Below are 24,474 nucleotides of genomic sequence, written 5' to 3' on the forward strand. Positions count from 1 at the left end.
AACATGGCGCCGGTATTGTTTTGGTTTGACGGTACACGAGAAGCTACGGTGTTTGCGAGCACGGCGAAGACGTGACCGGACAAGTGCCCCTGTGGTGTTCCCGGAAGACGCAAAGTATCATTCGTAATCGTCGTGTGTGCTTTGAAAGCGAAGGGAGTCACAGGTTCCACGAGTGTGCAACCACAAGCCAACGCTCACAACAGCACTGCGTTGACTTCGGCGATCTCGTTCTGTTTGGTGCAACACGGCGATGCGACAAAGAACTGAAACGTTCGTGGTGTGTGTGGTGCAGTGCTTCAAAGTAGACACCCAACATGGAGCGCAAATTGGCTGTTGTGGGGTTGAGGTTAAACGGGTTCAGTCCCGTCGTTGTCAGCTGATCCAGCCAAACTGGTCCAGGAGGACGCGGCGAGCGTTTTTAAAAGTAAATCTCCCTTCGTTCCGTTCCAAAATGTGGAAGATTCCCGACGCATACCGTGAGTAAAAAGCTGCGGGCTTTTTCAACAAAATTACGTCGTTTTAATTGAACAACGAACTTCGAATTGTTGTCCCAAATCTGCCGTTTTTATGCTTCGTGTTGAACTGCGTTTGCACAGCGACGTGTTGCGCTCATCGTGCGGTGTGAATAAATTTGGGCAAGATTTTCTACCTGTCCAATGATGCATGAACTGAGACCATTTTTTACGTAGGGAACATAGTGCTCTTTTCTTTTTTTTTTTATTTAGAGAAGAGCGTTTGCATTTATTACGGTACAATCACTTAAAAGTTCAGAAATTGGGGAGGGCGAGCGAGCTGTCTCCTTGCCTCTCTGGCACTGCACATAGTTTCAAGTTTCAGTAGACATACCTACTAGCAGGTACGAACTGCTCTAAAGCAGGTAAAAGACTGGGAAGTCGGGACGGTGCGGACTCCATGTTTCGCGCTTTTCGCAAGGTGACTGGGGAAGTGCTTTTGCAAGGTATGCGGAATATGCAACCGATTTTGTTATGCCCGTCGTTTGCGTATCTCCAGCAAAACGAATATGATCATCTACAAAGCAGCGATCACAAGCCAAGATTTACGATAACAGTACATATTCATTCAAACAATTTACGTTAAGATGGTGCGAAAGCTGAGAAAAAAAAATCTGTCGGCTAACGCAGAACTTGAACGTCCGAGAGCTTCTGCAGACAGCTACTACGTAATCACCTGTCTGTGCCAGGCTTTTACGTAACAGCTGTGTCTGGTCGCGGACGTTCGATGCCCCCGGGCACCCGGTGCAAATCTCGACGGCCTCCGGAGCGATATGACAAGAACGTAACTGGACACGTCTGTCGCTACGCGGACGCTCGATTGCCTCCAGCCAAATAGCATTCCTTTCGGGGCGACATGGCTGCTAGAAGGCTCGCTGTCGGGATCACGCATCTGACATCTCCGAAAAGTCAGCATTTGCACGCGCAAGCGCAAAAAAAAAACTATAAAAACAAAACACGCTAAGCAAGCAAACAGGAAAACGAAAGAACCGCGCTATGAAAGCAAAAACCCCGCGTCGCTTCCTATCACTAACACCTGCGACAGCTGCTAAACACACACTACTTCACTTCAAGAAGTCTCACTCAAGCACCTGGGTCAGCACGAACACTGATCACTTCGGCGAAACGATTAGTCGAGGTAGGCGAGACAGGCGGTAGCGGAGACTTCGGCGGCCATGAGAGAATGGCGGAGTTTTTGCTTGTTATGGTATGAATCCAAACAGAAGTGCCCGTCTCGTAAACCTTTTCTAAAGAATAATAACTCTCATCACATGGGTTATTCTTTAAATGTAAAATATGCCACTCAAAAGGAAATTGCACCATATGACAAAGGTTTAACAACCAAGCTCTAAGCTGTCAATCAAACTCTTTGCCAATGAGAAGTATAGCTGCCGATTTGGATTCAACGTCACGGAATCCTAACTTCGTGGCGCGCGATTTAAAACGGGCGAAATAGCCGCAAACTAAAATCAGTCTCACGCAATAATTATTGCCGTAAAAAAATGCTTTTTCTCGCGGGAAAATTTTTTTTGACATGCTTGTCCCAATTAGGCTGTTAAAAATTAAAAAAAAAAACTTTTTTTCTTTGCAGTTTCCCTTTAAGCTTTATTAACTTTTATTTTGTCATGGATATACTCGCCGGGCAGAGTGGATGAAGAAATCAAAAGAAAAAGATACAGTATGCCGTCTGGGACGACGACGACTTTAAAACACGACTTTACTGATAGTACAAATCTCGTCATACGCCTTTTATACGTTTGCAAAAGACGATGTAATCTTAGCAGAGATCTAACAACGTAGAAATATAATTACGTAATCGCATAGACGTTGCGATCGTTGAGGAATGCTAACACCAGTTACTTTTCTCGGGTGATGAAAACGCGTCGAAATTCGCAACCTTCATACAGGCCTTCAAATACTGTACGCACCAGTAATACCTTGAACTTGAGCACACGCATGTAATGCGCGAAATAAGAAATCCGGGCGATGTTCGAGCACCACTATAGTACGTAAACCGAGACAACCGAACGAGTGTTTGTGCTGCCTTCAAGGTGCCGCCACAACATCGCCGCACGAGTAAATGGATCTTCCCTTCTCGGACGTGCTGGTTGATCATCGCAACACACTACGAGAATTCAGTCAGGGATAGCCCTCTACGAGGAACGATGAGCTTCCACTGGCTGTATACTTAATAAGATTAGCACTCGGTTGTTCGTTGATGATTGTGCTGTTTAGAATAAAATACAAGTTGATGATGTTGAAATTAGACTGCATGGTACTCTTCGAAATATAGATAAGTGGTGCGAAGTATGGTATGTGCCCTTTAACCTAAAAAAATAACACTATTCTTGGTGTCGAACTAGGTTGAACAAGAAACAAAAACAATAAAATTTGACTCCTTTGTAGTACTACGATCGGGCAGTCAAAGCAAATAGGATATATCCGGCTAACATTTACAAAACCTCTAGTTTGGACACACATCAACAATACGTGCTACACTGCATTACGAACTTTATTCTCTCAAATCGAAGTTTAGCATTAGCACCATTAAGCGTAAAGCTTAGTGTATATGAAACAGTAAAAATAGGACATTTGGACTACATATGCAGGCTTTGAAATTCGTACACACAAAACAACACTGAAAAAATAGACAAAGTGCAATGACTAGCCGCAAGATTTATTTGTAACAGATGCAGCTGGATAGACAGCCCGCTACAGATGAAAATTTCATTTGAACTGTACTCACTAACATCATGCTGAAACATCTGTAACGCGAGTTTTTTTTTTTTTTTACTTATTTTATTACGGACATTTAAAGATTGACTCTTCGCACTCCCTGTTTTACGTCAGACTGCTCGGTTTAATCACGGTGGAGCGATTAAACAAACATCACCGCATTAAAAATAATATTTTAGATACTCTTCTCCAAGAATCATCACAAAAGAGATTTGCCCGCCGAGAAAAATTGATGACAGCTCATCGCCATCGTCGTTTTTGTCAAAGTTTAATGAGTTTACAGACTTACCCGTTTGAATTAATTTTCTTATATTTGTTATTGCTGAACTTTTGTATTGAATGTGCGCAACCTTTTGCCATGTCGTTTCATTTGTGTTTGTGCACACCTGCCCGGGTGCTAGCGAAGCCTGCAATATATGAAATAACTAGAATAAGAACAAAACCAATAGTTTGCAGGATCTAGAAAGCATGCTCATGACCTGAAGACCTATACAAAGCAGGTTTCCCATTAACAAGCTTCAAACTCTTTTAACCATACAATTGTTTCAAGCAAAAGCTCTTGGGTCGTTATCAACTCTGGCATATCTCCTGCTCAAATCAAAACCGGCAGATGTAAAATAGGAACTTGTGGCGTCTAAGCTTTCTCTTGGTGTGCAACAACAGTTGTTCATTCACTCCTTCACTCTTCCAAGTGACCTAGCTGCAATATAAATGCAACTCGTTATGAAAATGGACTTGCTAATTAATTCACTATATTACTGTGATTTGCCTTTCTGTGTGTCTAAAACTCAACAGTGCCATAAACGTCCCAAACCCAATACCAAATATATCTTGGAAACAAATGCACAAACTAAACGCCCTTTGGAACTCCTGACTTCACTGCAAAGCGTACAAACAGAAGAGAATAGTTTTCGTATTGATCGCTACCTTTAAACGCGCCCTGTCCTCGTTCTGACTTTTCAGCTGACGAATCGCTGATATGTGGGACTTCTAATCAAACAGTAGCTGATGGTGAATGATTCAGGCAGCAGGCCAGAGTCCTTGCGGTATATGTGTGCGCATTCGGATGGCCTCGTAGACTGGTAGCCTTGCAAAGAAGCGGAGCCCCGTGAGCAGCTCCAGGTCTGAAACCGTGGCCGAGTGCTGAACCAGGTACTGGGCCCAGGGCTGGCAGTTCTCGGGCCTCGGCAGGTGCGGCAGCAAGAACGCGGACACGTCGAGCTGGGGGCCCGGACACTCGTGCACGGGGACTCCCGGTGCGACGCAGCGGGTGGCCAAGCAGAAGATATGCGTGGCCACGAGAGGCTGCTGGGAGGACGACGCCCTGTGCACAGCGACGTCCAACGTTACTAGAAAATTCAGTTGAAAACCTCACCCTTGAAACCCGGACCGCTGGCGTAGCCGAGACCGAACTAAATGCGACAACAGCGCCACCCTTTCGCGACAAGTCAAAATATGAAAGTGGATTTATATAGCCACTGCGAAATCGCACTGCGACATGCGGCGCCACCGACCTTTGCGCGACTCGACCTAAACCAATACGTGCAGCCATGCAGTTCCCAGAGTGGCCGCTGCGGGAGAAATGGCGGCGTTGTGATCGTCTTTAGTTCACTTCTCGCGTACGGATCGGGACCACTTTTTCAAAGCAGGCTCTATGGCACTTTCAAAACTGAATTGTTCTAGTAACATTGCGACGAATTAGAGTGTGACAGCGTCATATGTTCTTGTTCTACAAACATTTCCACCGCATAAATTACGAAACATAGAAGTTGACGTTCGGCAGACTGGTACCCCCCTCCCCCTTTTCCGCACTCTACATTGGTTGGATGAACTAGGGAAACTAAATGAAGGCAAGCAGCTTATTAACTAAAGTAATGTCTTCTGCCCGTTTTTGTAATGTGGAAGGAACTCCACCCTGTGTGCAGTCTATGATCAATCGCACTGACAGTGGACATAAGTGCGTAGGTAGCGGTGTGGGAGGCGTGCGAACCGGCAGCACGCACATGTAAGTCGTGGGGGTTGGATTGGCTCTTCAACACAGCGAAATAACTGAGTATCTACTAGTGCCACTTCCTTCATTCTATCTTCATCTCTGTTACCAGTACTTACACAATAGTAGCGATAGTGCGCTGTTAGAAGCGACGCCGCGTATACCTGCCCCAAATGACTCCGGCCAGAACAGAAAACCGCTGACAAAGTGCAATCGGTATGGTTCACGGCGCCAGCACAAGCGACTGTAGCACCACATTGTGGAACCTGCCTTAGAACGTAAACTTTTACGTTCTCTGTGCGATTCTTATGATTTTTAACATATTAATTCTAATTCTTTATTTGTGTTCCACGGAAACACTAGAAGATCGGATGGGTTACAACTTAAAAGCAGGGAGGCGACCCTGTCAATGTTCTGGCTCAGTTCGGGTTCTGGTTCAGTAGATTTTTGTTTTGGTCCGGTTCGGTTCTGCAGGTTCAGTAATGTTTTTGAACTAAAGATTTGGTTGCCAATGCCACCAAGCGCGAACCAGCTCAAACCAGTTCTTAAATACAAATAACCACACCTCCCAGTCGTTAATAAGAAAAGTCGAATCCAACACCGAGTCATCTGCATTTAACGAAGAAAACAGGTTATTAAAAGCCGGGCTGCGAAAGCGAGGGCAGCAAAACAAATATGGGCTTCATTTCGTTCTGTGAGCTCGACTTTTTAACACACACACTGTTTTATGAAAATTACGTGGTTATGAAAGTGCTTGTACACAACGAAAGTACATCACTCACATGTGAAGTATATCAACCAGCACACACCGTGACAATTGTTACCTAGCCCTACCCAAAAATCCGGTATAACTTTTCACTATCCGGATTATGGAACCAGAAATTTGTTTCTGGAAACCCGAAATCCAGATTGCAGACAAAGGAATAATTTCTGAAAATCTAAATTCCAGATAGAATCCGGATAGAATCCAGATAGATTTCCGGTTCCATAATCCGGATAGCAAAAAGTTATACCGGATTTTTCGGTAGGGAGGGTAGATGAAACATTAATCCAGCGGAGTAGGGCTGCTGGTCTGAAGTCTTTACGGACTCACGCAGTACACTGTTAGCAAAAATAACACGCCCAGACGTGTAAACCGTTGTCCCATAGCGGACACGTCGAAACGTGTTCGTTTTACACGAGGCCATCTGTGTTTTTCGTCTACACATGAGGTGCTGTGTAAACTTAACACGCTACACCGTGTCTGCCTTCCGCAAAACCGTTTCGAGCGTGTTCCTTATGAAACATGGCGGCCAGCGGCCGAGAACAGGCGAGAGACGAGCCCAGCGAGCCGCGCGCCTTTCAGCCGAATTGAAAGGACACAGGGCGCGTTAGTTCTCGTTCGATGTCTTTTATACACAGTAAAGTCTCCAAGCGGCGGACGTAGCTACTTGCAAAGGTACGTACGAGCGTTGTCGGCGGTCGGCGGCGTCAGTAGCTTCAACAAACCGCTAAACAAAACAAAAAAAAACAAAAAAACGAATGCCGAACTTACATGGATAAATAACTTGAGCAAACTATTTAGAATCGGGCGGTAACTTGCGCCACCTATCGAGATTTCTAGCGGCCTGTTTAAAAAAGGAAAAGACCAGTCTGTTAATACTGCGAACGACCACAACTACACAGCAACCTTCCATACAACGCAGGCAACACAGCACACAGAAACACAGCACCGACATGTACACAAACACAACAACCGATACTACGCCCGACACTTCCTACTCGATATCCATTTCTCCCCGCGGCGCATATAAGCTTGACATGTGCGGGTGAGCTCTTTGGTCGCTGACCATTACAGATTTATAGAAGAATACACAAAACACGGCGCAATGGACATTCGTGTGTTAGAACTGTTTGCATTTAAAACGTATGGAGGCAAAATCTATAATGTTAGTCCGTTGCAATAAATAACGATATGTTAACAATAAATCTTAAACCGGTCATGAAAAAGTTCAAATTTTTGTTATTTTCTTGCTTGACCAGTGTTATGAGCAGTCTGACTAGCTTGAATCAGATAGGAAAACAAATTATTGGGATTTTGTCATTACGTATACAATAATAAATGAAAATTATCCTTGCGCAAAGCATTTTTTATATATTTTTGTGAAGGACATTCGGACATCCGCCCAACACTTCACTTCCGCTAGTTGCAGCAGTTGCAGTACGGGAGCAGACGCCTTCACTTTTGGGGCGTTTTGATGCAGTTTGTTGTCGTATGTCGTGTCGGTGTCGAGAAGAGCGGTGGGGCTTGGGAGTTTGTGACCGGTGTTATTCGTGAACACTGGTATGGGGCGCTGATGCGTCTTTTTTTTATACTGCCACCACCCCGAACTTTGAAGATACACGGGCCCGTAGCAGTGCATTATGCTGAATCGCGAGCTCCTTCTCTGTTGACGTCGCTTTCCTGGTACCACTCGTGGATACTGCAAGCGCTTAAACAGTGTGCACCGTCTCGCCTACATCCCCGGTGGCGTACTCGACCTGTTGAAACTTATTGCTTCCGTCATTTTAGAGTACGCAAGGCAGTTATCTCGTTGGTCTGGTTTCGGTTATAAAAGCAAGGCAAAACGCTCGTAGTTCCCGCCCTCAGTACACGTTGGACATCTTCCACACTTTGACACCGGATAACTGAATGAACGAGGATTTACATTCACTTCCGAGGTTACTCTCGCCGCTTCCTCACCGTTGAGCAGTAGGATGAGCTGGCGACAAGCCGCGGATGAACGGCTTGAGCATCAACAGCCCAAGCGCACTCGGTGCCGATGCGGGCGACGCGGGTTTCTGTCAACCGGGAGGCCAGCACAAACCGTGACCATTCCAGCTCTTCGTCATGACACGGTGTTGCAGAGAGCAGGGTAAAATACAGCTACACGGATCACCGAAGCAAGGTAAAATACAGCTACACGGATCACCGAAGCAAACGACTGCTATCTTAAATCTTGGCTTGTGATTGCACCTTTGTAGTAGATCATCTTATTCGTTTTGCTGGAGAGACGCAAACGACAGGCATAACAAAATCGCTTGCATATTCCGCATATCTCACAAAAGCATTTACCCTGTCACCTTGCGAAAAGCGCGAAACACGGAGTCCGCACCGTCCTAATCTTCCCGTTTTTTACCTGCTTTAGAGCAGTTTGTACCTGCTAGTAGATAGCCTACTGAAACTGAAACAGGGCAGCGCCAGAGAGAAAGAGACAAAGTTGAGAAAGCTTGCTCGCTCTCCAATTTCTCAACTCTCAAGTGATTGTACCATAATAAATGCACCAACGCGTCTTCCAAAATAAAGAAAGAGCACTACGTTCACAACATAAAAAATGGTCTCAGTACATGCATCTGTGGGCAGGTAGGAAACCTTGCCCAAATTTATTCACACCGCATGATTGGCGCAACAAACTCGTTGCAGGACCGAATCATCTACTCGAGCGGTGTGCGTCGCTATGCAAACGCAGTCCAACACGAAGCATAAAAAACGGCAGATTTAAGACAACAATCCGGAGTCCATTATTCAATTAAAACAACGTAATTTTGTTGAAAACGCCCGCTACTTCTTTCTTACTCACGGTATGTGTCGGGATGCTTCCACAGTTTGAAACGGAACGAAGGAAGATTTACTTTTAAAAACGCTCGCTGCGTCCTCCCGGACCAGCTGGACCGGATCAGCTGACGACGACGGGACTGTACCCGTTGAACCTCCACCACGCAACAAACAATTTGCGCTCCGTGTTAAAAGCGTGGTTCAGACAGACCCGGAATACAAAGCACCGCACCACACACGAGAAATGTTTCAGCTCTTTTTCGCATCGCCGGGTTGCACCAAACAGAACGAGATCGCCGAAGTCAACGCCGTGCTGTCGTGAACATTGGCTTGTGGTTGCGAACTCGTGGACCCTGTGACTCCCTTCGCTTTCAAAGAACACACGACGATTACGAATGCTACTTTCCGTCTTCCAGGAACATCACAGGGGCACTTCTCCGGTCACGTCTTCACTATGTGCTCGCCTCCGAAGCTCTATGCGAAGCTTCTCGCGTCCCGTCAAACCAAAACAGTAGCGGCGCCATGCGTACTTGCCAGATTTTCTCCGGTCAAACAAAAACAACGAAAGCCAACAGGCGCTTGCTTCCAGTGTACATCGGCGTTGCGCTTGCGCCGTGGCCAGATCGCTTGCAGTTGAAGGTTGAAGCAAAAACGAAACCAACTGCAATGTACGTGTTCACATCGAGGACACGCTTTTTATATCAATTTTAGCTGTTTGGAACGAATAATTAGACCCATGACTCTATTTGTGGTGTCTAAGAAACTGTTTTCAGGACCCCTAAACTAAATACAAACATGGGCGACATGAGGGAAGCCGCATTGCCATCGACTAGAAGATGGCGGCGAGCACGGTGAGCGGCTAAGCGCGGGTTTCGCCAACGTCCTGCGACAGGGCGCAATTGCTTTTGGTGCATATCTGTCTCCGAGACATGTTTCTTTCCGCGGCATTTGTCTCGACGGTCCTTTCTAAGTGTGTCCCCAAGCATTCCGGTGCTTCGATAGCCGGCAATGCCGCGGTCGTCCCCGGGGGCGATGCGTGTTATCGAGGTCGGCTACACGGTTATGCGTGTATGACCGAACCAAAACACGTTTTTTACAACCTCGCATGATTTCTGAACGAATTATCCGTTACTCATCGTGTAAATTTATGGTAATTTGTGTAAATAGCGTGTTTTTCACCCCAAATATTCGCCAAATACACGGGACTTGCTAACAGTGTACTGATACATGACCGCACGCCGGTACGATGCTCATCCAGATCGAAACGGCAAACTACGCACGCCGCACGCCCGAACGACTTGCTCGAACAACTGAGTTGACGAGGAAAACACAGCGAAGGCCAATCTAAACACGATTAAAATAAAACAAAAAAGGAAAAAAAAAATGTAACGGGCGATTTGCTGTTACTAGGAAATGCACACACACAAAAAAAAAAAAAAAAAAATTCTTCAAGCAGAGTCCAGGGCATAGGGCTACTGGCGACCTGCGCCGAACAGTCGCGCTCCTCTCGGCTTCACCGCTTAGCACCTCCAGGTCTCGCCACAACGGAACAAAAGCGCCGACAGCCGTCAACGTTTTTTTTTTTTTTGTTGTTTTTTGATGTTTATGTTATGTTCGCTTCATCCTTCTTTTAGGAATATTGCTTAGCAGCGAGGAAAGAAAACACACACGCGCGCACAAAGAATAGCTCTTTAGTATTTTGGCACAGCAAGATATATTTCCTTTCACTGCAAAGGACGCCAGGACCTGCCAATCCATAGTGTATAGCTTGTCTCGTGACTTCGCGCTCCACGCATCGCTCCGCCCAACCGGAAGGGCACGTGACATTCTCCGAGCTATGACTTGGCTCCGACAGCTCGTAGCGTCCTTTCTGGTCCGTAGTATGTAAAACAAAAAAGTATGTACTTTATCTTACAGACGCCGATTCGTGCTGGACATAGAGGTGAAGTATACCTAATGGTTTTATTATTTCTGAGCTGTCTCCATGTCGTCGCTGCCGTTTGTTTAATCAAAACTAAGCCACTGACGTGGCCGTCGCGAATATTTAATTGGGTTGGCGCAGCCACGCGCCAGAAGGCGCGGTTCACGTTTTATTGCGCCAAACTGTTTCCAATAAACCGGTAACCTCCATATGGAATTACGGTTCTCCTCCAGTTCGGGTTATAAATGAAATATTTGATATTGGTTACAGTTTTAATAATATTAAATAAAATATACACCAACCAAATGCTCGTTTAAAGGCGGAACCGTACGTTTCGAGACCTGCTTGGTCTCTTCATCAGGGCTTGACTGCGGCCATGGTCGTTGAGGAGCAGCATTCTGTTTTTCTTCGTCTTCTATGGCAGTGTGTATCGTTTTGCATCGGTGAGGTGACGAAGTCCGTTCACGTAGACGGTCGGCAGAGTGCCGAGGGATCTATTCATGTTTACTGGCGTCGTTTGTGTGCGCAGGATTGAATAAAAAGTCTATGTCCGGGATTGGTCTTAACGGCCAGGATGCTGGTGTTGGCAAAGTCAATCCTATGCTCATTGAAGTCGCAGTGTTCAGCTACGGCGCTTCGTTCATGGTCAAACTTTCGAACGTCGTTCTTAAGCTGGCGGATTCTCTCCTGAAAGTTCTTTGTTTCCCCAATGTATGCGACCGGGCAGTCCGCGCAGGGAATTTTATAAATAACGCCTTGTGCTTTTTCCTTCGGCGGGCGATTCTTTAGACGGGACATGGGTCTTTCAAGCGTAGAAATCGGCTTGTGGGCCACCTGGATCCCTTTTATGGCCAGTACACGTGCCAGCGCCTCGCTTGTACCTTTTATGTAGGGAACGCTGATGCGTGAGGTAGGACGGGTTTGTGTACTTGTTGGGGATCGCAGGTGTCGGCGATCTCGGGCTTGATGACGGGCAATGCGGCGGATGAAGTTGTTTGTTTAACCATTATTTTGTAGGTCGGCGGAGATGGTGTGTTCCTCTTTTTTACGGTCAGCTTCAGATAAGCAGATATTTTTTGACCTAAATAAGAGCGTTCTGACCACTGATGCCTTGTTACAGGCTGGGTGATTGGAATCAAAATGGAGATAACGTCCAGTATGTGTCGGTTTTCTGTAGACAGAAAACTGGAGCTCTTCATTTTGTCTTCTGACAAGCACATCGAGGAAAGGTAAAGTATTGTCCTTTCCATGCTCCACGGTGAATTGAATAGGCGTTTCAATGGAGACCTTTCAACGTCTCCGGCCCATCGTGGACTTCACGACATCACCACTTCGAGGCCTGTCAAACTACCTTCACCGGACTCTTTTACCTCTCATGGGCAAAACGGCGACCTATATACGAACTTCCAATGATTTCGTGGAACAGATTTTGACGTTGAAGGTGACCATTGAAGAAAGTCTCGTATCCTTCGACGTCATCGCGCTATTCACAAGCGTCCCGGTTCCTCTGGCTGTCGCCACGGCCAAGAACGCCCTCGAGAAAGACCAATCCCTGAGCGGAAGGACGAAACTTAGCGTGGAGGAACTCTGCCGCCTGCTTGAGTTCTGCCTAAGCAGCACCTATTTTAGTTCCAAGGGAGAATTCTTCAAACAGTTTAGCGGAACCGCAATGGGTGCCTCCATTTCCGTCACAACAGCGAATCTGTATGGAAGCCATTGATTGAAAAGCGTTACAGTCATTTCACACGGCCCCCAAAGTGTTCTTGAGGTACGTAGACGATTGCTTTTGCATCCTAAAAACGTCGGAAGCGGACACGTCCCTTATTCTCCTCAACTCAATTGAGACGTCTATACAATTCACCGTGGAGCATGGAGGGACAATACCTTACCTTTCCTCGATGTGCTTGTCAGAAGACAAAATATGGAGATCCTGTTTTATGTCTACAGAAAACCGTCACATACTGGACGTTATCTCCATTTTGATTCCAATCACCCAGCCTGTAACAAGGCATCAGTGGTCAGAACGCTCTTATCTAGGTCAAAAAATATCTCCTCATCTGAAGCTGACCGTAAAAAAGAGGAACACACCATCTTCGCCGACCTACAACATAATGGTTATACAAGCAGCTTTATCCGCCGCATTGCCCGACATCAAGCCCGAGATCGCCGATACCTGCAGTCCCCAGCAAGTACACAGACCCGTCCTACCTCACGCATCATCGTTCCCTACATAAAAGGTACAAGCGAGGCGCTGGCACGAGTATTGGCCAAAGAATGGATCCAGGTGGCCCACAAGCCGATGTTTACGCTTGGAAGACTCATGCCCCGTCCAAAGGATCGCCCGCCTAAGGAAAAAACACAAGGCGTTATTTATGACATTCCCTGCGTGGACTGCCCGGTCGCATAGATTAGGGAAACAAAGAACTTTCAGGAGAAAATCCGCCAGCATAAGAACGACGTTCGAAAGTCCGACCATGAACGAAGCGCCGTAGCTGAGCACTGCGACGTCAATGACCACAGGATTGACTTTGTCAACACCAGCATCCTGGCCGTTAAGACCAATCCCAGACATAGACTTTTTATTCAATCCTGGCACATACAAACGACGCCAGAAAACATTTATAGATCCCTCGGCACTCTGCCGACCGTCTACGTGAACGGACTTCGTCACCTCACCGATGCAAAACGGTAGACACTGCCGTAGAAGAAGAAAAACAGAATGCTGCTCCTCAACGGCCATACCCGCAGTCAACCCCTGAAGATGAGACCGAGCAGATCTCGCAACGTAGGCATCTGACTTTAAACGAGGATTTGTTTGGTGTATATTTTATTTATTGTTGTTGTTGCTCCCCAACTAGAGAGACTTCTCTCAAATGTTCATTTTCAATGGTTATAGTTTTTTTTTTTTTTCGGTTCACTTAAAAATAACAGTTCGGGTTCGGTTCGACAACCTGGATAAAAGCTACATGCTAATCGCGCATGATTACAATAGCCGCTTTGTCGCGTCTCGCGGCGACAAGAAGGACACCTTGTCTTTCTACAACTATTAAGTTTTGGTCACTTCACTGAGGGCGCGCCATTTTTATCCTCGAAGGAGCATACGTCAGTGAGACAATTAAGCCGTCAGTCACCCCCAGCGCAATGATGCTGCTTTAAAGGGGAACTGACACCCCAAAGGTCGTATTCTTTTTTATTGTCTAAAACGATGGAAGTTGTAGTCATAAACACGCAAAAAAAACCGCATCGCGAAAAAAATTTTCCCCGCGCGCGCGCGCGCCTTTTCATTTTTGGCGTTTATATTTCCCGCGCTCACCTCCTTGCTTCTTTTGATCGGTGACGTCAAAAATCAGGAAATTTAGAAGCTTTGTAGGCGACCTTTCTATAACATTTAATAACGGCAATCGTAAAACATGTTTTTTAACGCAATTGCGAACGCACTACGGCCTTTCTTTTTGAAATACCGAATATAAGATTTCGGTGTGATGTCGCTTCCTGGATGTGTATGCTCCCTCGGAAAACTTGGCGGCGCTCGTGTAGAGGATTATCGGCGAGTCGGGGACGAAACCGGTTTTTTTCCCGCGCCGGCACCCTTCTATCCCGCCTGCTCGCCTCCTCCTCGCTTCGGGCCGCGGTAGCAACGGCGCTTAGCTTCACAGCGTGGAGCGGAGGTCCGAAAGAAAGTCGAGTCGCAGGAGACCGCAAAATTTGACTCACTGCACTGGCGCGGATCGCGCGGGAACTTCAAATTCGGCATTTGGAAATTGTTTTTTTAATTCAGAAATACTGAATTCCCAAGTTTCAAATTTTGAGGGTAATGTCCAGGCATCGTTTTCAATCGTTTCGGATAGTAAAATAAAATATGATTTTGATGTGTCAGTGCCCCTTTAAGAGCCACTTACCACGCGCTAGCGAATTGCGCCATCAGCTCGTAGGCCTTAGATGATAATCGACATAGCTCACATAAGAACCCGAGCCCATCCCATTCCCACTCCATTCCGGGCCAAAGATATCCAATTACATTCCCATTCCATTCCCGTTCCATTCCAGGGTCTCGAAAACGCGGAATGATTCCGGAATCATTCCAATTCCGGAGTGGCAACTCCGCAACACTGATGTCGACATGTTGTTGGGCATTAATCCGGAGTCTGGCGAGTTCACAGACTTCTGCCCGCTGGCCAACCACCTGGGCGTCGTCGCTTCCGTCGACAGTCGGTTTGTGGGGTAACATCGCGTCCAGCATTGTCGTTGCTTTGCGACAATGAACCAGTTGAAAGGGTGTAACCCCGGTGGTCTCGTGCACAGCCGTGTTGTAGGCAAATGTGACGAACGGCAAAACCTCGGCCCATGTCTTGTGCTTCACGTCGACGTACATGTAGGTCATGTCGGCGAGGGACTTGTTGAGTCACTCCTTTAACGCGTTTGTCTGCGGGTGGTACGCCGTGGTGCGACGACGGCTGGTGTGGCTCAGACGAAGGATCTCTTGCACCAGCTGGGCCATGAACGATGATCCACGGTCTGTAACCAGAACTTTGCGAGCGCCGTGCCACCCCTTAGCGTAAAGTCGTTCAAAATCAGTACACTCGAAGTGTACTGAAGTATACTAAAAGTATACTTTCAGTGCGGTCTTTGTACTGATTGTATACTTTAAGTGTACTTAAAGTACACTTCCAGTAAAAATGGCGGTGGACTGAAAGTATACTCGTCCGTACAAAACTAGTACATGTAGTAGAATCGTACTGCCCGCGGTACAAAGTAGTTCAAAATCAGTATACAGAAAGTGCACTTAAGTATACTAAAGGTCTACTTTCAGTGCTTGCAGTCGGTGTACTCAAATTATAATAGAGGGTATATATACATACATATATATATATATATATATATATATATATATATATATATATATAGTGCGATTTTTAACATCAACACACTAAAAACGCGATAGATAGGCCGATGCCGTTTTCACAGAATATTTGTGGGGCTCGGCGGACATTATATGACTAAATAAACGTCACAGTACGTTGTCTAATTAGCTTTTTTAATTGACAGTTTATTGACCATGTTGAATTTTCAATTTTAAAGGGGCTATGAATAAACTCTAGCTCAACTGAAACAATTAGCGAAAAGGTGACGAGTTTTGGGTTATTCATAGCTAAAACTCTGCCTTTCGTCGAATGGTTAAAACAGCGCGCTGGACAGAGCGCAGGATGCTATTCTTACGTATTCCCTTCAGTCGAACCGTTGGAAGTATGATGCTGCAGCATCCACCATAGGCACGCTGTCAAAAGTGTGCAACTTCGTTCATGCTGAATGCGACAGCACTTTATGAGGGTTGTAACTTCACTAGAAAATTAAATAATGCATAGAACTCCAGTATGAGAAGTTCTCGCTTACACAAACAAACATGCCATCACCGATATGCCATGTCAAAACCGCTAAGTCACTCTCCACTTTGCCCGCCCCTGACGCGCGTGGTTCTTGAATCGAGGGAAGAAAGTGCGAAATTTGATAAATAAATATCTGAAAGCCCCTTGTTATATCGTGAATAGTTTTGAATGTGTTAGGCCCTAATAACAACTGCCCCTAAAACAGCAATAGTAAAAAAAGTAAATTTACGGATTTTGATTACTTAAAAAAAAGGTTGCCACGGTTATTCACCCATGTAATGTCAGCCGAGTCGCACGACACACATGAAGAGTGCATCAACATGACAGTGAGCTCCCAATTTTCCTGAAACGAGTTGATTAAAAATATCACCGGGTATAGCTGACATAATTTGACGAAGGGATGCTTCATTTCTCATTTCACTGCAGACCACGTGGCTCAAAAGTTCCGCGGGGGAAACGGCCGGCACTGTCATAGCATACTTACGTCGCAAATGCAACATGGACTTTAGCTACATTGTACGCCACGGAAAGTAGCGTTATGTAACTTGTCAGTAATTATTTTAGCTAGTCATTTCTATAAATTTAGCAATTGAAAAGTCTACTTTTATTGCAAAGATACCTTTTATTTTCCCTGAGCTGTATTTGTTACCTTCATTGAAGAATAAAAGTTTACTGTAAAAAAAAACTGTTAGCACTATTCGGAAGCTAGGCGATCGAGGGCAATCGCACCAAGTGTTTAATGCTGCTGATGAAAAAGCATGCACATGACTTTGTTTTCAAAGTGCACCGCCACTTGCGTGCTGCCTCATAGGCTAGTAGACAAATACGTTTGCAGGATAATCCGGTGTTTTTGTAATGCAGGTCTCAGCGCACTATACGCTGTTTCAGATATCTGCATCCACAGCAATCAAAAGGACAGGAGGCAAAAGAAACCACGGCTAATAATGGGGACATAAGATGCTCTACCGTGGATAGTCGCATGCAGCGCAAATCAACTTCTGAACCGCGTAAGCGAAGTGGTGTTATGAATGGAAGCTCGCTCTGAAATTGGCTGGAGAAATCGGCGCCTTCATGTAACAATCTCAAGCTTTCACCGAAAGTGTTTCATGGTGTAGATTTATCTTGCAAAACTCTAAGACATCTCAAATCACGTGAAAAGAGATTGACAATTGCAACTACGAACAACACCGCCGATCGAGAGTTCCACACTGTAAAAAATCGACGTAAATTTAACGTGTCTTTCCCTCGTCAAAAAAGACGGGCACGGTCATTGTTTCAAAACACGAGTTTGCCCTCATTATTTATGTGTCGCGAGAGCCGATCGTTCCAGAAAAGCCGAAATCCCAGCATGCGCTGATGAATCAAAATTGCCTTGGCGACAAGGGAGAAATTGCTTGAGATAGTTTCGGTTTTACACTGAAAAAGAAAACCGAAAGTTTAAATAAAACCTCAGATAGAGTAAACGTTTTGTTAATTTCTTACGAATATAATAAAGTGACATTATTATTGATATATTGACTTGCTTAGTTTTATCTTCAAAAAAAAAAAGAACAAAAAGAAGAGACTTTTGAAAACTGCGCAAGACCATCGCTGTTGCAATCACCTTCCGTTCGGCCGCCGTATGAGTTCCGGAGGGTTCGAGCATCGCTTCCTTTTTACGTTTTAGGTTTTTTAGCGGATATTTTAGATAGCTTACTTACGAATACCGTGTTCCATAATAGCAAGCGATTACTGAGAGCTGTGAGACGCAGGGTCGCAAGTGGCGTACAGTCATGGCCGACTGGTGCAAGCGAAGGTGAGGAAGTTTCATTTGTTTCTGCGAAGTGCGCCGCTGTTTCAAACGTTTCTTGTACCGTGTGCTTGCTAAGCTATGCTTGACTCTCACTATGCTCTACCCGGTTTTATTTCGTTATTTGAGAAGAGCGTATCTTCAGAATTTATGGCTCTCTCCGCAGAGTGAGAAAGATTCGCGTGCGGCGGAACCGAGGGCCAGCCGAGGGCCTGTCCTGGGCGCCGTCCCTACGACGGCCGCCCGACGACGCTTTTGCGGAGCGTTCAAGTACAGTCTGACGGCAGTTAAAGCAATCACAGGTCATGCTAGTTCTGACGTGTGGTCCCAACAGTCCCTCGCCAACGATTTGTTTCATAAAGCGGGAGCGAGAAAACCGTTACAAGAGCGAGCAGCACCATTTCTTGCCCGTGGGGATGCCTGTCCCGTAGAGACGGACGATCTCTTTGCGTTTGCGATTGTGTGTTGTGAATAAAGTGAGTTTGGATGTCACGTTTTTTAGTGGCGGCGAAAGCCGCTACAAAAGGCAGAGCAGTTAGAAAAAGCAAAAGCATGAAAAAATGTTTAAAGGACCTGAATATTCGATGGAGTTGAAAGTTTACGAACGTACCAACTCGCCCAGTTATTCTTTGTCAAAGAATAATAGCCAATATTAATAAATTAAATAAATGCCATCTTTTAATTGGTTAGAAATTTATAACATGCAGTGCACCCCTAGTGCTTTTATGATATCAGATAATGTGTAAATATATAGGATAGTTCATAGCAACCATTTATGTCCGACCATATATATTGAATCTTTTCTCTAAAAGCTCGAAGTTATATAAAAAAAAAGTGTTTATCGTAAATTAAGCCGCACCACTGAATCTGTAATAGCGTATGACTGGTATGTGTGTTCTCAGCAAAAGAAAAGGAGGCATTGAAAAAAGGCCAATCATTTTGTTTGCTCTGTGTTAGAGCTTCTTTCAGGTACACGCAAAATGTGGGTGTCTACATCTAAAAAAGTGTAATTGACATTCCCCGCAGGGCTGCAGGCCTGACTCAGTTGGGCTAGTAGGTTGCAACTTATGGGAACCTGCAGGGAGCTGCATCACAAGTGTAAAAGTGACGTTCGCCCACTGGTCTCTATTATGAGTGGCTGGATGATGCATTGAGTAGTCAGGTATGAAGCCACCGTAAGTAAGCGGCCTGTCCCGATAGCGAGCGCTTGACAGGCTTTTCAACTCTCCCGAGTGCTGGTTCGAAGAGCGTTCAGGGCGCTGGTTTTTTTCTTGTCATCCCAAGAGAGCCTGCTTGTTGCGGAGTAACAGTGCATCCGGACCCGAGAAGTCTCCTGGGAAGCCATTCGACGTGAACATTTCTATTTTATCAAAAAGTGTGTATGTCCCCCTATTCTTGGGATTTCATCCAGAACTAATTTCTGCAGCGCACTGGCACATGCGGAGAAGCGCACTGAACAAAGCAAATTTATCGCAATGGTGACTCTGCGAGCGCTTTGAAAGGTTTGAATGGCATAAACGACTTTGTTTGCGCGAGCTCAATATTTCATTCATTTTATGAAGTGTTACTGTTGAAAATACTACAGGTACAAAATTTTGCAATCAGGAGTAATGATCAATGCATTCGTATCCATGGGGTTACTTTTTTGCATGACCAATTTCGAGCAATTTCGATAAACTCGCAAAAACTAAGCCTTCGCGAAAATTAGGTCGTTTACAGTAGTACAATTATTCTTGAAACCAATATCGAATACCGTTTTATACTTAACTTCTAAAATACCATTTTATTATTAGCACACACAGCCCTGAAATTGGCCATTTTCAAATGTTTTCGTTGTGGCCTTCATCATTCCATGTGCTTAAAATGTAGAAGCTGCAACCTTGAATCTTTTCTCTTTTTTTTCTTTATGGTGCCTAAGATCTGAGGTAATAAATGCTGTGCCCTGCAATGAACACTATTACCTGTAGCATAGCCCTGGGCATGCGATGAAGGCACGCCACCAATGTCTGACATATCAGGCTTTCAGAAACGATATTGTCCGATTTTCCTCACCCTTTTGTCAGGATGAAGTTGTTACTATCTTGCGTTCCTCACATAGTGGTCTTTTGAGCGAATTATATGATATTATATCATAGAGGGGCCCCCCATAGGGTAATTTTCTCTTCTCTTTGTACGCAGGATGTAATGGCATACCATCATCGCAAAGGAGAGTGTACAGTGAAGCAGGCTCGGAAACTTTAATAAAGTGATAAGTAGGATTTCGATTTCGGTCTTATCAATTACACGAAGAACACTGATCATAATGTTTGTATGCTACACATACATACTTTCAGTTGAAAAATGCAATACACCTCTTCTTTATGGCTTTTCTCACAGAGTTTCAGAAGACGCCGCTACGTCATTCTCACGAGGAATAGAGCTGCCAAAGATTTCCTCGTTAATTTCCTGACTCCTTTTTAAGAGTGCATCTCCCGATGGTGGCGCCTCTGCATTATCATCATCAATTGAGTTGTCAACGGCGTTTCTTAACATTTCGCGAGAATAGAGCTATATGACATGAAATTTCACAGGTTGGAATACAGCCGTTCAAAGAAACACCTTTAAAAAGTCAGCTTTTTAAATGCAGGCGCCGATTTTTCTGGCCAATTTTAGACCGTTCTTTCCATTCAGAACGCCCGACATACACGACGTCCCAGATAACTTGCACCATACTTAAAAAAACACCGGAGTGCTCTGCAGGAGTGAAATCAACTGTCGTTAGCAAGCGTCTTGAGAAAGTGCACAGATTGTTTTAATGCGCCTGGTTATGTAAATAACTAAGATTAATGAGCTAACCTTTCAAATATTCTTTTAAGGGCCAAGATGTCAATTGTAAAGTTGCAGGGCGCATTGAGAAACACCCAATTAAAGTGTTTGAAACATAATACGTTTTCGTGGTTTTTTCCGGCCTTCAGAGAACGCACATTCGCGGCGCGCTCGCACGCCGTGATTGGTGAAGCGAGTTGTAACGGGATATTTTTTTGTATTTCGCGGGCGTTTTTTTGAAGGCTAGGAAAAAGGAGCATGCAAAGTGCACCTTGTTGAAAATGGTTTAATTGGGTGTTTCTTAATGCGCTCTACGAATTTCCATGTCACACCTTGGCTTTTAAACGAAGATTTCAAAAGTTAGCTTGTTACTCTTAAATAAATAGGCGCACTAAAACAATTTCGTGCACTTTCGCAAGAGACTTTCTAACAGCGTACAGTTCGCTTCACTTCCGCAGAACGATCCGTTTCTTTTCTTTTTTTTTAAGTTTGGTGCAAGTTTTCTGGGACAGTCCGCATATATGTACTGGTAGTGTACACATAGTACACTAAAGGCATACATGAAGTGTACTAAACGTGCACTTCTAGTATGCTAAAAGTACACTCGAGGTGCACTTATGGTATACTACATATGTACTTGGGGCGTACTAAAGGCATACTATTTTGTTTCATAAAAGTGTGAGACTAGTACGATTTCAGTACATACCCCAAGTTCACTATTAGTATACTTTCAGTATACTGATTTTGTACGACTTTTCGCTAAGGGATGGACGATAGACTCGATGAATAACTTGGAGACTTCCACAGTAGTCCCTGAAGGAAGGGTTTTTGTTTCGGCGTATCACGTGAGATAATCTTTGGCAACAATTATCCAGCGGCTTCCCCACTTTAAGGGCGGAAAAGGGCCACGTAGATCCATTACGATCTGCTGGAAGTGTGCAGTTGGCGTAGGAACTGGCTGCAAAAGACCGGCCGGCCTCGTTGGAGGTTTCTTGCGTCGCTGGCACTTGTGGCATGATATTGCGTGTAGGTGGACGGTTTTGGGGAGCTTGGGCCAGTAATACTTTTCACAAATACGGGCCAGTGTTCGGCTGCAAGCAAGGTGTCCAGACGTCGGGTCGCCGTGGCAGGCTTGAAAGATTTCCTCTCGAAGGCCGGTCGGGATCGCCAGCAGCCAAGGCGTGTTGTTGTCCCCAAAGTTCTCTTTGTAGATTACGCCTTGTAAAATGGCGAAGGTTACCCGAGCTCGTGAGAAAACACGTTGCATGGTAATCCCGTGCCCTTCCAGGTGCTCTATTCGTGCGCACAGCTCAGGATCGTCTCGCTGACGTCGTGACATGTTGTTCGGTGTTCGCTGCGCCTAGGAAGCACTCGTCGTCATCGTCGTTGCTGCTGCCGGAAGGTGTTTCGACGGGGGCTCTGGACAGGCAGTCAGCGTCGCTGTGCTTGCGGCCTGACTTGTAGTCCACAGTCATATTGAACTCTTGTAGTCGGAGACTCCATCGAGCAAGGCGTCCTGACGGGTCCTTGAGGTTTGCAAGCCAGCAGAGCGAGTGGTGGTCTATGACTACGCTGAACGGGTTCCCGTACAAGTACGTACGAAACTTCGCGATTGCCCAGACGATCGCAAGGCATTTTTTTCTCAGTTTTTGAATAATTTATCTCTGCCTTGTACTGTGTCCAACTTGCATAAGCGATGACTCAGTCCGTGCCCTCTTGGACTTGAACCAGTACTGCGCCGAGTCTAGCGTTACTAGCGTCAGTGCAGGCACGTAGCCAGGATTTTGTTTCGGGCGGGGGGGGGGGGGGGGGGGGGGGGGGGGGGCGGGGGCGGGGGCGCTAATGACAAGATGCTGTATGAGGGGGAGGGGGGGAGAGGAGGTCCCAGCAAAATGGAAGATTTCAGGGGGGGGGGGGGGGGGGGGGGGGGGCGGGCCCCATGGGCTTCCCGCCTGGCTACGTGACTGCGGTCAGTGTAAATCTTGGTTTCCGTATCCTGATCGAAATGCCCAAGAACCGAAGGTGTCTGGAGTCGTTGCTTCAGCTCGTCGAATGCCTGCTGTATACAATCCATATACACTATCTGATAAGATGATGCTTAAGGGCGGATCTAAAGTCTTCAAATATTAGGCGGTACAAACATTGTTGTCAATAGAGCAGATCGACCAGACAAATTTAACTTTTTGTGACACCCCAAGTCGAAAGAAAACGAGGATAGAACATGTACCGACCAACAAGCACATCGAAAGAAAAGCTTTCCAACATGGTGCCAATATCGTAGGAAGGAGGCGTGTTATAAGCATCACGAGCGGAATATCTAGCAAAAGGCTTCTGAAAGCAGATTCGGACACCCCTACTGGGCCACCGAAGCAAAACCCATGTGTGGTTCCCAAATTGACCTCTCAAAGGCCTCACATATTGAGAACCGGTGAGACGTCTGGAGGCTAAATATAAGAACAGCGAGCGAGATAAAGTTCCTTGATTTTCACACTGTGAATTGTTTGTTCGTGGCCGTTGGGCTAATACCCTACCTTAAGTGGCCTTGGGCGGTGAACACAAAACAGAGAAGTATTTATACAGTATATAGGCGAATCTCTCGGGTGGTGCGAAGACACAAAATCGTGACGGCTTCCATAGTATTAGCGTTAAAATGTTACATTTTCAGCTTACATTATAAGTTTGGAACAACTTACCTCGGAACAAACTAACACGTCCCACGCGCCACGTATTTCCTTTAATTCTGCTTACGGATAAGCTGTGGTAATTCGTACGGTTCCAAGTTTCTCTATGGCTGTCATAAAAGCCTTTGAAACCTCACAGCACTGTCAAATCTTTATAAATGGTCAAAGGCATATACCGTATATATATATATATATATATATATATATATATATATATATATATATATATATATATATATATATATATATATATATATATATATATATATATATATACATATATATAGATATATATAGAGAGAGAGAGATGCAGTGTGACGGTAGAAACCGGTCATTTCAACGAATTTCAAATCCTTAAAGACCTGGACAACTTTGCCAGGTGCCTACGGCTACGCGAATACTTTCTCGATAGACCACCCGTACCCCAGAAACCGCATACGCGACCTAAGAGTTATTGGACGCCTCGCACTCAGCGCGACAATTGTCTGGACTTGTATATAGCCGCCATACAACGCAATATCTTGTGGGAATATCGCAGTCACGGGACAAAGAGGAAGAACTTAACGAGATCTGAGAAAGAATCCCTAAAATTACTAGCCGGCTAGGAGTGATATTATAATAAAACCCGCAGAAAAAGGGGGGGGGGGGGGGGCAATTGTCCTCCTAAAAAAAGACGACTGCATCCGGGAAGGCCACCGATAACTAACCAATCGAAAGTTCTACGAGCCACTAACGGGCGACACGACGGCAGAACACACGTGGGTCGCAATATTGGCACTAAAGGATCTTCTAGAACAAGGGAAAATAACTACTAATGAATACAATACAATAAATCCAACTCATCCTTCCTATGGTCGCTTCTACATGTTCCCAAAAATCCATAAAGCCGCTAACCCAGGTCGACCAATCGTGTCAGGATCGGGTACGACAACTGAACCGATATCGGGATACTCAGACAGTTTAATCAGGCACATGCCCTTAAATTCTGACTTTTATATCAAGGATACCACCCATTTCTTGAGAGAAATTTCTGATTTGCGCGTACCGCAGGGGTCGTATCTGGTCACCCTAGATGTATCATC

The 24,474-nt window shown here is 45.4% G+C and overlaps 1 protein-coding gene across 1 annotated transcript in view; it reads right to left on the reverse strand.

Annotated features, from left to right (window-relative positions):
- Positions 1–3,173: 3,173 nt before the first annotated feature.
- LOC120845793 (venom phosphodiesterase CdcPDE) overlaps positions 3,174–24,474 on the reverse strand; it is a 40,244-nt gene continuing 18,943 nt past the window's right edge. Inside the window, exon 8 of the mRNA XM_040217338.3 lies at positions 3,174–4,572. Coding sequence (XP_040073272.3) covers positions 4,269–4,572 — 304 coding nt within the window. The 3' untranslated portion in view covers positions 3,174–4,268. The remainder of the gene's footprint in view (positions 4,573–24,474) is intronic.

This window comes from Ixodes scapularis, unplaced genomic scaffold (assembly GCF_016920785.2).
Source record: "Ixodes scapularis isolate PalLabHiFi unplaced genomic scaffold, ASM1692078v2 PGA_scaffold8__174_contigs__length_109621045, whole genome shotgun sequence".
NCBI lineage: Eukaryota > Metazoa > Arthropoda > Arachnida > Ixodida > Ixodidae > Ixodes > Ixodes scapularis.